Source organism: Diabrotica virgifera, chromosome 9 (assembly GCF_917563875.1).
Source record: "Diabrotica virgifera virgifera chromosome 9, PGI_DIABVI_V3a".
Taxonomy (NCBI): Eukaryota; Metazoa; Arthropoda; class Insecta; order Coleoptera; family Chrysomelidae; genus Diabrotica; species Diabrotica virgifera.
This window is the reverse complement of record NC_065451.1, coordinates 216,426,182-216,441,847: the sequence shown is the minus strand read 5'-3', so window position 1 is coordinate 216,441,847 and position 15,666 is coordinate 216,426,182. Positions and strand designations below refer to the sequence as shown.

Here is a 15,666-nt window from a genome sequence, read left to right as displayed (position 1 = left end):
AGATTAGGGCATAATGACGAATTTAAACCACATTTAAGAAATGATTTTTTTTATCTTAGTTTTGCATAACACCAGCCGAAAAAAAGCTCATTTTGGCGCCCCCCAAACAGGGGCGCCCGCCTGCAGTGCATCCCTTGCAGGCCCGTTATCGCCGGCCCTGAGTGGGAAGTGGGTATTAGAAAATTAATGAATCAGTCTTACTGATTGATAAGAAGACTGGTCTTACATTTAAATTTACAGCATCCTCACTATAATAAATCATTGAAACTCTTTAAGAAAACCTTGAAAAAACTTGATCGAAGTATTAAACCGCTCGGACTATAGTTTATTTTTACCACCATATCTCTTGTTTATATTTGTTGATAAGCTCCCGCTGAGAGTTCGCGTGGGGTAAATCTTCTTTCAATATTTAATTAAATCCATTTCAACAATCGAATTAGTTTATATCAAAGCGGCAAATTGTGCGCATCGTGTGAGTTCGTTTGTTGTGTTGCGCATAACCACAAAAAATCATCTGATATTTGATTACGTGCGTAAAATAATTTATTACAAAACCAAAGGTTGAAGTTGAGCTATAAATAGAAAAAGTGTATATTTAATGTTTAATGTCAATGTCAAGAATACTTAATTATTATAATTATTAACCAAAACCAAGTAAGTAAAAAACTAAAACGCATTTCATGTTATTGTGTTATTATTAATTTTTTTGAGACTAATTTTTGGATAATTACATTACAGGATACTGTACTATGATGTGCTGTACTCAGCTGTAGAATATTCCAGTATTACTTCGTTTTTGTTTCTATGGCGGTGTCATATCAATCGAGTTTTCGAGACAGCAGTATTGGCCAAAACAATTACCATAATAAAGTTTTAGAGGTAAGTGAATAGATTTACTGTTTACCTAGCTATAAATAATCATTGTGTGCTTTATTATCAAGTATTTGTCACATATACAATATAGTTCCAATGCATAGGGTAGGTGGGGGCAAAGGTACGCATTTTCTAAATTTTCATCTCTAGTGAATCTCCTAATGCTTGAATTGGCACGGAGTATAGATGAAAGTGAAATTGATACATTTTGTAATCATATTAGGCAAGTGGAAATTCTTCAATATCATTTTTGTAGTGTTGATAACTTTTTGAAAAAAAAAATGTAAATGCGTACCTTTGCCCCACTCAATGGGGCAAAAGTACGCATGTGCGTACTTTTGCGGATTTGGGACATTTTGCAATTAAGCTAAAAGTAGCTGATAGATTATCAAGCTCAACTTGATATTCATTTTGAAGATTGACTTGAAACATGCATTTGCCAAGTCTACCTCACTGGGGGCAAAGGTACGCACTGCGGACGTTTGCCCCGTTTGTGTGCATTTTGTAGGAGTACTTTTGCCCCATCCGGCAACCAATAATATATCTAACCTCAATATCAAACTATGCACATGTGAACTTCAAACTGTCATGTGGAAGAAGTCTTCTAACAATACACTTTCAACATGCCTAACCAATAATAATCTGAGTGTGAAAGATTAAGAATTGGACTCAATCAATTTTTAAGAAAAATTAGATCAAAAGGTACAAAAATCATTTTTACCTCATTTTTGTTGTTATATTCGCCCTGATTGCGCCAAAGTTTCTCATCCAATGCTACTGAGTAGTACACACATATGCAACAAGATGCTGTCGCCAACATATAAGAAGTTACTGAAAAATGTAAGTGCGTACCTTTGCCCCGTGCGTACCTTTGCCCCCACCTACCCTATCGCACCCTCAGTGCAAGACTGCAGTAACTCAAAATTTTATGAAAATGAAGTTATCATGGAATTCCATTGTAAACATGCATATCTATCCCCTGTAAGACTTTAGTAACTTTCAAATGCTTAATGGGCTAAATATTACAACAACAACAGTTGAACTATTTTGCGTTTTTGAACATAAGTTCCGTGCAAAACTGTTGTAACTCTAATGTAACAGAGTTACAACAGTTTTGCACGGAACATTGCAACGGATTCGATAACAAGCAATATCAAGCAATGAAAAAAGTAAGATATATGTTATTTTAATATCTATATCTGTGGTGTTTAATTTTAATATACAGCACATCTACATAATCCATTAACGGCTGAGACAATAAACAAAGATTTTCAAGACAGTAAATTTTATGTCCTAAAAAGGAAAAACAGTTCTTAAAACTTGTGTATTGACAATACTGAGAGGTCAAAAATATCTATTCTCAGAAAACTTGCCAAAGAACAGCCAAACATTCAAATGGCCAAAAAGAAAGATTTGGTATACCTATGCCATTCGGGTATGATACCAGAAGCCCACCATAGTTTTTATAAAAATATTTTGGCACAAACAAGATGATGTACGAGAAGAGTACAACTAAGATAAAACCTTAGTTGTTTATTTCTTAGCTTATTTCCCATTAAAAGTAATTTATTATAAAAATGCCACTAGAAAACAGCTTCAGAACAACATTAAGGTAAAACCTGTCAGCAACTGCCACTAAAAATGAAAGAACTATTGGCCGATATAGAAAGGTGGCCGGTATTGCCAGTTTTTGTAGTCTAGATATACATAATTGGTTTGGGAAATTTTTAAACTGGCCGTTAATACAGGTGGCCGAAGTTGGCAGGTGGCCGGTAACACAGGTTTTACTGTGAAAGTAAATGTGTCTACACTTTTTACAATTTTCTCCGTGCAAAACTGTTGTAACTTTGAAATTATAATACTAAATTTGTAGTGATTAACAATTTCTTCCGTGCAAAAGTGTTGTAACTTTGAAATTCCTAATTTTTTTTTGCATTATTATTATTTTATTTAAATTTCTGTTTTTTGAGAATGTAATATAGGCTAAAAAGCATGCAAAAACATAATCAAATGTTAATTTTTCTTAAAATTTGTGTCTTATTTCACCGATATTAGCACGAAAATAAACAAAATCGTCTTTATCTCGAAACTTACTTATTTTGACTTACTGCAGTCTTGCACTGAGGGTGCGATATATACTAAGGATTTCCACAGTTTTCATTGTATTCCGTCACTTAACGATGATTCTCTCTGTTCTTTATGTTTTGCCAGTCCCCATCCTGCATTGATTTCTTCCCCATCCTGATTTCTTCTTTCCATTGCTTCGTCCACTTCATCTCTGAAAGATCTCTTCCATCTTCCTACCGGGCTCCACCCTGTTTGTCTAACGTTTTTGTCTGCTTTTCTCACATGTCCGTACCAGGTTAATCACTTATGTTCTATGTAGTCTATTCTATTATATCTGAGTTCATTGCCATTCTTTTCTTAATCTCTGTTATTTGTTCTGTTCTCTCTTTTTGTTTCTCCAGTTTCTCCTTAGGAATTCCATCTCTGTTGCTCTTATTTTGTTTTTAGTTTTCTTTTTTATTATCCAATTTTCAGATCCATAAATCAGGATACTTCTTGTTATGGTTTTATACATATTCTTTTTTTTTGTTTTTATACTGATGTTCTTATACCACAGTACCAGGTTCAATTCTCGTATGCAGTCTCTTGTTTGTTCCAGTCCATTTTTTATATTAATGTTTGGTATTATGAAACCTAAATATTTATACTTGTCTATTCTTTGAATATTCCTGTTCCTGTTTTCTCATCATAAAGCTGAGGTCATCTTTGTCTTAGTTCAAACTTAGACTATATAGGTATTTGTTTCTTACTGGTATCTCCTTTGCACTTTTTTTTCCATAGTTTCAGGGTTTTTTACAGGAATATTTTGAACAGGGTAGGATATGTGGAATAACCCTGTAGTAGTCATTTGTCGTCATAAATGGACTGCATTTTCTATTGCACGTTTTGATAGTTACTGTGCTTTTACTGCTTTTGTTATTATTCGTGGAAATTCTATGTCTTCCATTGCTTCCCATAGCTTGGTTCAACGTAGGTATCGAGTCATAGGCCTTTTTAAGATTTACTATTTACCTAGTTATAAATAATCAATTAGATATTTATCACAGATTAAGTTCCAATGTATAGATAATAAAATGCCTAAGCTCCAGAATATCCAAGATTACTTTTTCATTATCATACTCTATCATTATGATTGGCTCTACAACCCATATTGGGTCTTGGCCTGTTCTAGGATCAGTTTCCATTTTTTCCTATCCCTTGCCTTGATTTGCAAGAAGATCCAGGTGGCTATAACTGTATCAAAGACTTTAGCCAAATCAACAAAGATACACAAACTGATATCTTTAATTTAAGCGAACAACAAACAATTCAACAGTAAATGTATTGATGCTTTTTATACTTATGTAGTAATATATATTTTTACAGAACCCTGTGATAAAAGCCTTCCTGTCCGGATCATGTTCGGGTGTTATCAGCACAGTTTTATTGCAACCTTTAGATGTGGTAAAGACCCGCCTACAAAATCCTCCAGCTGCACTTAGAAAGTAAGTAAATTTGACTGTTATTTAATTTATTGTGGATATCCTATTATGTCTTATTGATCTAAAAAACATTTTGGATCATTGTTGATGAGGTTCTTTTGATGTAAATGATTAGAGTTTGGACATTTACTAGAAATATCTTACACAGATACAGTCACACTCATAAAGATGCTGCAAGTAGTCACGGATGACCAAATAATATGCAAAAAAAGTACATACTAAAAACAAAAGATGGTGCAAGACGAACATTTGATGAAATATTTTCATAGATGATGAATATACGAATGAGATTTCATAAAAATAGTGTTATTTATATCATTATTACATACAAATATGTGAAGCTATTTTTAGACATTCATTTTTGGTTGTTATTTGGAGAAAATGAGCAGTACCAGATAACAGATTTTATTTTTAAGACTTGGATAGCAACAGATGAAAAATCTTATTTACTTATTAGATTGTTATTTATACATTGTTAATATGCACAGATAAACAGGTCATGTTGTTAGGTAATTCAATGTTAAAATGACCTATATAGACTCTTATTGATAACAGAGACCCCCTATTGTGTTATGACTACGAAATATGAAGATTTGAATGTCTTGATGAAAACTTAATAAAGCATATTTTTAGCCAAAAAAACATCAAATAATTCATAAGTTAACTGCAAACACGTATATTTTGGCCATTGAAAATTGTTTGATCGAAAACACAATTAGAACAAAAACTACAAAAATTTGGGTGACATATCTGAAGAATTGAAAGTAATTAGGGAGTCAGACAAGGATGTATATCATCATCCCTATTAATGCTTACTCTTTAAAATTGCTCTGCAATCTATTCAATTAGAAAGAGAGGAGATACATTTGAATGAGTTTTAATTAGAAAAAATTTAATGTGCTAATGACAGCATTAAAATAGATAATAATTTATACAATCTACAAAAAATTATGAACATGCAATGGTGATTATGAACTCTCTCTCAACTTAAAGACACCAGAAGATGTAGTGATGATAGATGACTACATATTGCCAAGAAGAAAACACATAGCTGGTCAGACTCGGGCCCACCATCAGATTTAGTGCTGCGGAATAGTATAGTGATAACCTTCTTGCATGAAAATTACTATTCTGTACTTATATCAATTTCTACTTCTGGTGATAGAGTTGCCTCAGATATGTCCTCAACTTATACACACAACCATATTTTATAAGAGTAGTTCTATTAGCCTTTTTAAAGTGAAAACAAAGGTTTTCTGTGTTTTTTCTTGTGATGTCCTTGAGTAGATTTCTACCTCTGGTTGTTATATTTCTAGACTCTCAATTGGTATGCTTGGTTTTCCAGTCTTCTCCAGCCAAAAACCTGTTTCCCATTGAGTTAATCAGCAACAAGCAACAGTAAATGGTCTTGATTGATCATTTATTTGTAGTATTGTCATTTGGAATTTGTTAGTTTGGTGTTAAGTTAACTCGTGGTGTGATATTGTGTTTTTTTATTTAAAACGGCAGCCTCACCATGAGCTGTTCCATTTGGGTGATTTGTATAGTACACTTTATAGTGTACTACACCAAGTTTAACATCCGGTAAATACGACGACGAATGAATGCTGGTAAAATTGGCAAGGATCATGGGTATTAAGTACAATTTCTTCTTGTTTCAGTCAGCCAAATGGACTACACATCATCCCTATAGTTTCTAATGTAATAAAACACGAGCAGATAGCAGGACTATGGAAGGGCACTACACCGGTAAGTACGATTGCTTTAATAAAAATATTAGGCAACATATTTCCCCATTTATATCCTTCCACATATTCTATCTTAGGTTATACGTTATATCCATAATATTCGGGAGAGATATTCTTCGGTCAGGGTTTCATAATGATACATTGTTTTAAAGGTTTATAGACCCCGTAACTTGGAATTCTTTATTCATGTTATTTTTTTTGTTTTAAAATATTAATGAAGACTTTCATCACCATAACTAAATCTTAAGGCCAATCGCAGAATCAGCCTGTTCTTGAAATAAGTAATCAGAATAGAGAAAATCAATGTTTTTCGATATACTCCTTTACGATTCACTCAATTTTTGCCGTAGAAAAAAGTTTTTCCAACCAAGTTCTTGGGAATTAAATAACCTACAATTTTATATTGAAACATTTTTTCGTATGTCTGATGCTAATCTTTTTATTCTGAAGAAAATGGCATTTTTTACCAAACTACAAAAACTCATTATTCGCTTTTAACTCCAGTTTTTTTAAAACTAATCATTTTAAGCCCGTCAAACTTCTAGAATCTATTAATAATACATAAATAAATAAGAATGAATAAGGCCAATGACTAAAAACACCGCTAACTTAGATTATTATGCTTCCAATTGGATTTCTCTTTTTTTTTCAAAAAAATATTGATTTCTTAACCGTAACTTTTTTATTTTTTATATTAGAAAGTTTGGTAAAAAAAATTTTGTAGGTTTTTACAAGATCTATAAGTCTATTAATATTAAATCTTTTTAAAGTCCTTAGTCGCAAAAAGAGTTGGTAAAGGTGGTTTTTGCATGTTATTACAAGTTTTAATTGTCAATAGCTCACTCAATTTTTGCCGCAGAAAAGTTTTTTGAAAACCTGGTTCTTGGGAATTAAATAGGCTACAATTTCATATTTAAACATTTTTTAGTATCTCTGATGCCAATCTTGCTATTCTGAAGAAAAGGCCATTTTTTTCCAAACTACAAAAATTTGTTATTCGCTTTTAACTCCATTTTTTTTTAAAACTAATCATTCTAAGCCGGTAAAACTTTTAGAACCTATTAATAATACATAAATAAAAAGACCGAATAAGGTCAATGACTAATTTTAATTAGGGTGGTGATTAGGGGGTTGCTTGCGATCACTTTTTCGCTGAAAAAATTAGGGACTGACATTCTTTTCATTATAAGTCACTTAATTTTTGAGCTAGAGGCTTTTTTTATTTCTGGAGATAGATATTTTTAAGTACTTTAAATTAGTTTGAACAAGTTGTCCTCGAAAAATGCATAGTTTTCCCGTCTTTTGAATTTGAAACTACAATACATATTTAGCAATTGACGAAGAAGAGCCAACATATTATAAAGTACAGCTCGATTACTATTGGTCTTAAAGAAAATTTAAAAAAACGGTTTTGTTTATTTTTTCAAAATGTATATTTTTAAGTAAAGTTCTTTTGACAAAAGAAAACTTTTGGAGTTATTAGCAGAAAACTTATTAAAAACATTGATTTTTTCGATATAAAACTAACACTTTGGATAGCGAGTAAATCGAAAACTATCAATTTTATCAAAAAAATGTATAGTTTTTACCAACTTTTGCTATTAAAATATAATAAAAAATTTCCACCCCCGTGGTAAAAGCGCCTTTCGGCATGATATAGATTTTGATTCTTGGACTATCCACTACTTATTCTCAAATTTTCAAGCAAATCGATCCATTCTGTAAAAATTGCGAGGTTTTGTCCTATTTTAAGCTTCATTACTTGGACTATGAGATGTATCAGCCCCTACTCTCGTGTTGTAGTTTGAACTACCGTAGCAATATCTTCCTATTTTTCTTTTTTTATGATTATCTTACTACATATAAAAACATAACGATAATAACTAAATAGATAACGATAAATCCAAAAGGTCAGTCGATTATGATGACATTGGTATCTGTATAAACGTTTTTGTTCTTTTCCTGATAAGTTTTTATGTGTAACAAAAATTTGAATTTTGATTTCGACAATCACCAGCTGTGCCCTATACAGTGTGTCACAAAATTAGGACATATTTCCAAACTAAAATTGGAAAGATCTTCTCGTTTTTCTGTAGACATAACTCTGTTCTGTTTTTCAATGTGTCTACAGTAAGTTGTAGTTACACTTTGTTTCTTTTTTGTTAAATTTTCTGACGGTTATATTAAAGCGGTGAAGCATACGTAATAAATCATCTATTTAAAGTTGTTTTTCTCCCGCTTGGTATCCTTTTTTGGTTCTTACTTTTTTTATTATTTCATCCATGACCAATTTGAACAATATGAGGCTCAGAGAATCCCCTTGTCTTATCTCATTGCCAGTCTCGATTGGGTCGGTTAATTCTTCTTCTCCTTTTACTTTTATTGTGTTGTTCTGGTATATATTTTCGATCATTTTGATTATTCCTAGATGTGTCCCTCTTGTGTGCAGTAAGTGGATAACGTCCTTTAATTTGAACCTCTCAAATGCCTTCTTCAGGTCTACAAAACATAAATATTGCTGAAAAAAAAATTGGAAAGATGTCGGTGGCATTCAAGGCTCATCATGTCCCTCCCATCTCTTAAGTTGCTCTATCCCAGTTTTTTAATACTGTACATAATATTTTATGTAATGGTGTAGCTATTTAATTATTAATTGGATCTTTATTAATTATTTCCAGTCATTAATGAGAGCAGTGCCCGGAATAGGATTGTATTTCTGCTGCTTAGAATACGTTAAGACACATTTCTTCAAGAAGAAGGCACCCACAGCCTCAGAATCGATACTGATAGGTATTTGTGCAAGAGGTATGGCTGGAGCCACTCTTATGCCTATGACAGTTGTCAAAACGAGGTATGTATTGAACAATGTTAAAAAAAATTAAACTTACATTAATTCCTTTAACCCATTAACGTCCAAATTATATTTTTTTCAAATTTCAAAATAATCTTGTTCTTAATGGAAATCTTGATGAAATTGTTTATGTATTTGCATTTTTGAATTTTGACCCTTGTAGCCATAGATATAATAAGAATAAACTAGGTAAGGTATGAGCCGCTCTGTGCATAGAGGTGTATGCCAATATCAAGAACATCATTGGCCAATATTCACTTTGAGTGGTCTGGCCATCTTTGTCTGTCACATGCGCGGGATAGCTCGGTAAAAATAGATAGATAGACCACCGATCGACTGCCCATGCGTTACAATATTTTGCTTAGTATGCATTGTCTATTCTTATTATGTCTATGCTTATAGCACTGCACTGCACTGGGTACATATAGAAAAATTTTCAGTGATATATAAATAGGACACTGACCTATAATGGGTTAATAGTTTGTCATTATTCGCTTCCAACGGGTGTTTAATAGAGTTATTTTTGTTATTTTCAGAATCGAGAGCGGAGTGTACCAGTACAGCGGCGTTATGGTGGCACTCCAAGACATATTTCACCACGAAGGTATTAAAGGTTTAACGAGGGGACTGGTACCGACCATTTTCCGGGACGCCCCCTACGCCGGAATCTATTTCATGTTCTACAACCAATCAAAATCACTCATACCAAAAGGTAAGACACCAAAATTAGCATTCTATTTGAACCCGTCATTTCGAAAAGGGTATAAGTCACACTTTTTAAATATCACTTTGCCATTTTTTTGCCACTTTATTTAATCTTCCCACCAATTTAATCTTGAAATTGGTTAGAAAAGAGCAAATTTTTATTAAAATTGGTGATGAAACAGGCCAATTTTTATCAAAATCGGCAAGTAAAGCCAATTTTTGTTGAAATTATCAATATAATTGAAAATAGCCGATTTTTATCAGAAATTTGTGTGGAAGAAGTAAAGTTGTTATTAAATTTGGACAGAAAAGACCCAAATATTGGTTTTTATTAAAAAAAAAAAACAGGATGTGTCTCTTAGATATTGCATCAAATTATCGTAAGGGAAGCCAATTTTCGTGCCTCCTTGTGGAGGAGAACCCAATTTCGAATTAATCTCGAAATTGGCAAAGAACCATTTGTAGTTGAAATATGCTAGGGGGAAGATCCTATTTTTGTCGAAATTTACAAGAGAAAGACTAACTTGTATTAAAATCTACAATTAAAGCCATTTTTTATTAAAATTTACAATGAAATTTTATTTTTTGGTGATATAAGTCTGAAAATATCCGATTTTTGTCAGAATTGGTGTAAAAGGAGTAAAGTTAATAATAAATTTGGATTAAAAATACCCAACTATTAGTTTTTATCTAAAAACCAGGATGTTTCTCTTAGATTTTGCAACAAATTATCGCAAGAGAAGCCAATTTTTGTCTCATTTTGGTAGTGGTGGACGAAACTGTAAAATTAATTTAGAAATCAATTTTTGTTGAAATATGGTAGGTAGAATCCCATTTTTGCCGAAACTGACAAAGAACAAATTTTTGTTGCAAAAATCGACGAGTAAAGCCAATTTTTGGTGAAATTGACAGTGAATGCGTAAATTGTTGGAAAGCCTATGATGAATTTTAACCAAAAAGTCACGAGAACAATTCAAACACAGAACTTTTTGCTCTGGTACTGCATTATTTACAAAATCAGGCTGCTTCTATTAAATTTTGTCATACATTTTTCTCCGAATTTAAATGAATCTGAAAATTGGCGAGGAAAAGGCAATTTTGTGTTAACATTGGCAAAGGAAGAACCTATTTTTGTTGAGATTGCTTAATTTTTGTTAAAATTGGTAAGAGGGTTCGGTTTTTGTAGAAAAAATGGCAATAAAAGAATCATTAGTCTTAACATTGGCCAGGAAATAGCCTATATTTACACAATTGGTGTAAAAGGAGTATTATTTTTATTAAAATTGTACAGTAAAGAGCCAATTATTGATTATTTTCGAAAAGCACAACAGTTTAAATATATTCCTATAGTTTGATTTGTTTCAATTTTCGAATCAATACGGTGTTAAATAAACAAAAAATAACAATTTTTCTTTTTTTTTCAGATATTTATTCCACATACACATCACCCGTCAATTTCGCTTGCGCTGTGATATCCAGCACATTGGCATCACTGGTTACCCAGCCACCTGACGTTTTTAAGACACAGCTGCAGCTGCATCCAGAAAAATTCAGCGGTTTATGGTCTGTGATGATCCACGTTTATGTTAAACACGGATTCTTAGGGTATTTTCAAGGTATTGTTCCGAGACTGATGAGGCGCACATTGGTGGCTGCTATTTCGTGGACTTTGTACGAGAAAGTCATGCAAAGTAATAAACACAAGAAGTATTAAATTAGGTTTAAGGTTTTTGTAAAAAATGTATTTAAAATGTAAATAAAAAGATTGTTATATTTATTTTAAAGACGAGTTTTATTCCCGATTGACACTGTTTTGGACTTACCTGAGCTAAAACTCGTTTGTATAGAACACGCGTGACGCCTGAACTGTGCAGCTGCAACTCGGCAGTTGCCGAGTTGCACTAGAATGTGTTTTATATTATTGAAATTTATCGAAAATCATTGTTTTGAAACTCGGAAAAAATGTCTGAATCAATTGATTGCAAAAAACAATTCTGAATTGCCCAGTTCCTTGGCAAAAAATTAAAATCTAGTGATGCATTGCATGCACCTCATGGGAATAAAAATTGCAGAAATAGCAACGAGTTGGTCGGAAAATACAGACGAAGCTCATAATGCTCAAACCAATACAAGGAGCAGTAAAACATCAAAAGAGGGCAGAATTATGAAAAAAAAAGCTTCGAGACCTTTAGGGCCGATTTCTCAAATCGAGTTTAACTAAAGTTTAACCTGAACTTCTGGTGAACGTCAGTTTAAAGTCAAAATCGTCTTTCTAAATAATTCACGTTCAACCGATGGCAGTTCAAACCCAGTTCAGATGATTTCAAGTATTACGCATGCGTTGTATTATTGCAACGAGATAAAACGCTCTCGTATATAAATATAACCTATTATATTATTAAGCATAACGATAAACGATAACATTATTTTTATTAGATTTATTTAATGACTCTGACTATAAATACTTAAATTTAACTTTATTTAGAAACAGCATAAAAATGTCATACAAAATGCCATCTATTGGTATTTCTCGAAAGCTAATAGTTAAGGTGTAGAACGTAAACTGACAATGAGAAATGCATTTCCAAACAAAACCAAGTTCAAGGATGAACGTCGGTCAATTGAACTGTAGATTAACTCAGGTATGAGATATCGACCCTTACAAATATCCAATAGACTGAGACAGTAAATATCCAATATTCAGCAGGAATCGCTGATTAGAGGAAAAACAAATAAATATGAGCATTTTATTCGATAAAATTACAGTAAAAACACTTAAAACGCGTTTTTCTCGAAATAACATTTTTCAAAACTAGGAGACGTGAATAACTGGAGAGAACTAACAGTATGACCTACCCTGGTTGTAATCTAAATGAGAACTGGGACATGAACAAAGAAATTAGAATATGTATAGAGAAGGCCAGAGTTCCATTCTTTAGTATGAAGAAACTCATATGTGTTATGTAGAAACAATATTACAATAAACTATGTGGAAACAATATTACTTTGAATCTCAAAATTAGATTAGTGAGATGTTATGTGTTCTCTACTCTTTTGTACGGTGTCGAAGGTTGGACTTTAACAGATACACTTCTCAAGAAACTGGAAACTTTTGAAATCTGGGTGTATCGGAGAATCCTACGAATAAGTTAAATAGATAGAGTTCGTAACGAAGTTGTTTTGCATAGCATGGGACAAGTTATAGTCGGAGAGATAGAAGCGGATTTTGTGCGTGATAAGTAATATAGAAAAACTATACGGAGATATGTTGAATTAGTTGTGTACATGACTTTCACCAACGGCCGGAAACCAGAGTTGGGGCCGAGGGTAGTTATAAGGGGTAAAAGTCGCGGATTTTATTATTTTTTTATGACGCTCATGATCGAGATAGTGCACCAAAATTTGGGACTAAGTAGGTCATGACGTAATTAAGTAAAATCTCTAGGGGCGGAACGCTGCGTGGCCGACAAAGGGGTGGGGGTAGGGGTGCATATAAAAAATATAAAGGGTTTTTTGCGACGTTCGTGATTGAGATAGTGAACCAAAATTTGGAAATAAGTAGATCATGACATTACTAAGTAAAATCCCCAGAGCCGGAAACCAGAGTTGGGTATGAGGGTAGTTATAAGGGGTCAAAGTCGCCGTTTCTATTATTTTTTTTGTGACGCTCATGATCGAGAGAGTGCACCAAAATTTGGGAATAAGTAGGTCATGACGTAACTAAGTAAAATCTCCAGGGGTGGCACTCTGCGTGGCCGACAAAGGGGTGGGGCAGGGGTGAATACAAAAAATATAAGGGGTTTTTTTGCCACGTTCGTGATTGACAGAGTGCACCAAAATTTGGGAATAAGTAGACCATGACATAACTAAGTAAAATCCTCAGAGCCGGAAACCAGAGTTGGGCATGAGGGTAGTTATAAGGGGTCAAAATCGCCGTTTTTATTATTTTGTTTGTGACGCTCATGATTGAGATAATGCACCAAAATTTGGGAATAAGTAGGTCATGACGTAACTAAGTAAAATATCTAGGGGCAGAACGCTGCGTGGCCGACAAAGGGGTGGGGGTAGGGGTGCATATAAAAAATATAAAGGGTTTTTTGCGACGTTCGTGATTGAGATAGTAGACCAAAATTTGGGAATAAGTAGATCATGACATTACTAAGTAAAATCCCCAGAGCTGGAAACCAGAGTTGGGGATGAGGGTAGTTATAAGGGGTCAAAATCGCCGTTTTTATTATTTTTTTTGTGACCCGGCACAACATTTGTCCCCCACGCAGGGTTCCGCCTCTGAAGACTTTACTTAGTAATGTCATGATCTACTTGTTCCCAAATTTTGGTGCACTATCTCGATCACGAACGGCAAAAAAACCCCCATATATTTTTATACTCACCCCAGCCTACCACCCCTTTGTACCCCAAGCAGCGTTCCGCCCCTGAAGATTTTACTTAGTTACGTCATAACCTACTTACTCCCAAATTTTGGTGCACTATCTCCATCATGAGCGCCACAAAAAAATAATAAAAACCGCGACTTTTACCCCTTATAGCTACCCTCTTCCGCCACTCTGGTTTCCGCCTCTGGGGATATTACTTAGTTATGTCATGGTCTACTTATTTCCAAATTTTGGTGCACTATCTCAATCACGAACGTCGCAAAAAACCCCTTACATTTTTTTATATTCACCCCTGTCCCACCCCTTTGTCGACCACGCAGCGTTCCACTCCTGGAGATTTTACTTAGTTACGTCATGACCTACTTATTCCCAAAGTTTGGCGCGGTATCTCGATCATGAGCGTCACAAAAAAAATAATAAAAAACGGAACTTTGACCCCTTCCTTCCCCACTCTGGTTACCGGCTCTGGGGATTTTAATTACTTATGCCATGGTCTACTTATACCCAAATTTTGGTGCACCATGTCAATCACGAACGTCACAAAAACCCCGTTATATTTTTTATATTCACCCCTACCCCCACCCCTTTGTCGGCCACGCAGCGTTGAGCCCCTAGAGATTTTACTTAGGTACGTCATGACCTACTTATTCCCAAATTTTGGTGCACTATCTCGATCATGAGCGTCATAAGAAAAATAATAAATTTTTTGACCCCTTATAACTACCCTCGGCCCCAACTCTGGTTTCCGGCCGTTGGTGAAAGTCATGTACACAACTAATTCAACATATCCCCGTATAGTTTTTCCATATTACTTATCACGCACAAAATCCGCTCCCAGCTCTTAGACTATTAAGGAAGTTGTCAGAACAGTTAAAAATCGAAAAAAACTACATATACGAAACTGGCACAAATATGGTTGAAGTTTACATTTATCCCACTCCCAAAAAAAACCTAATACATGTAAAGACTTTAGACTAATTAGTCTCAAGAGTCACTCTCTCAAACTTCTTCTCAAGATAATTATTGTTAATAGAATTAATCAGAAATGTGAAGAAATAATGGAAAACAAACAATTCGGTTTAAGGGAAGGATTGGGAATAATTGAAAGTTTTGTTTTCAATGCTGACATTACTTTAAAGATCGTGTGAAGTACACAAACCAATTTAAATCAAATTCCTAAAATGTTATGTGTATCCTGTATTACTATATGGATGTGAAACCTGGATCATGAAGATTAACATGACGAACAGGTTCGAAGCCTTCGAGATGTGGTCATTTCGTAGAATGCTCAAAATATGAATTCAACGTATTTCAAACATAGAAGTCTTAAAGCGAATAGGTCAAAGCGAAGGTGATAAAAACGAGATAATTTGAATACCTGGGGCATATAATGAGAGGTGACATATACTGGATACTGCAGTTAATACTCAACGGAAAAATCAAAGGAAAAAGAAGTACTAGTAGTAAGAAATATTCATTGCTCTGAAACCTTCGTCATTGGATTAGCTTATCAGCAGATGAATTGTTACATGCTGCCCAAGATTAAG

General features: G+C 33.8%; 1 protein-coding gene across 1 annotated transcript; it reads left to right on the top strand.

The window, feature by feature from the left end:
* Positions 1-315: 315 nt before the first annotated feature.
* LOC126891635 (mitochondrial glycine transporter B-like) lies at positions 316-11,509 on the top strand. The gene is made up of 7 exons (XM_050660858.1): positions 316-654; positions 739-879; positions 4,306-4,424; positions 6,083-6,170; positions 8,848-9,020; positions 9,557-9,732; positions 11,150-11,509. Exons 2-7 carry the CDS (start codon positions 805-807, stop codon positions 11,437-11,439), a joined length of 921 nt encoding a protein of 306 aa, XP_050516815.1. The 5' UTR covers positions 316-654; positions 739-804; the 3' UTR covers positions 11,440-11,509.
* The last annotated feature ends 4,157 nt before the right edge of the window (positions 11,510-15,666 follow it).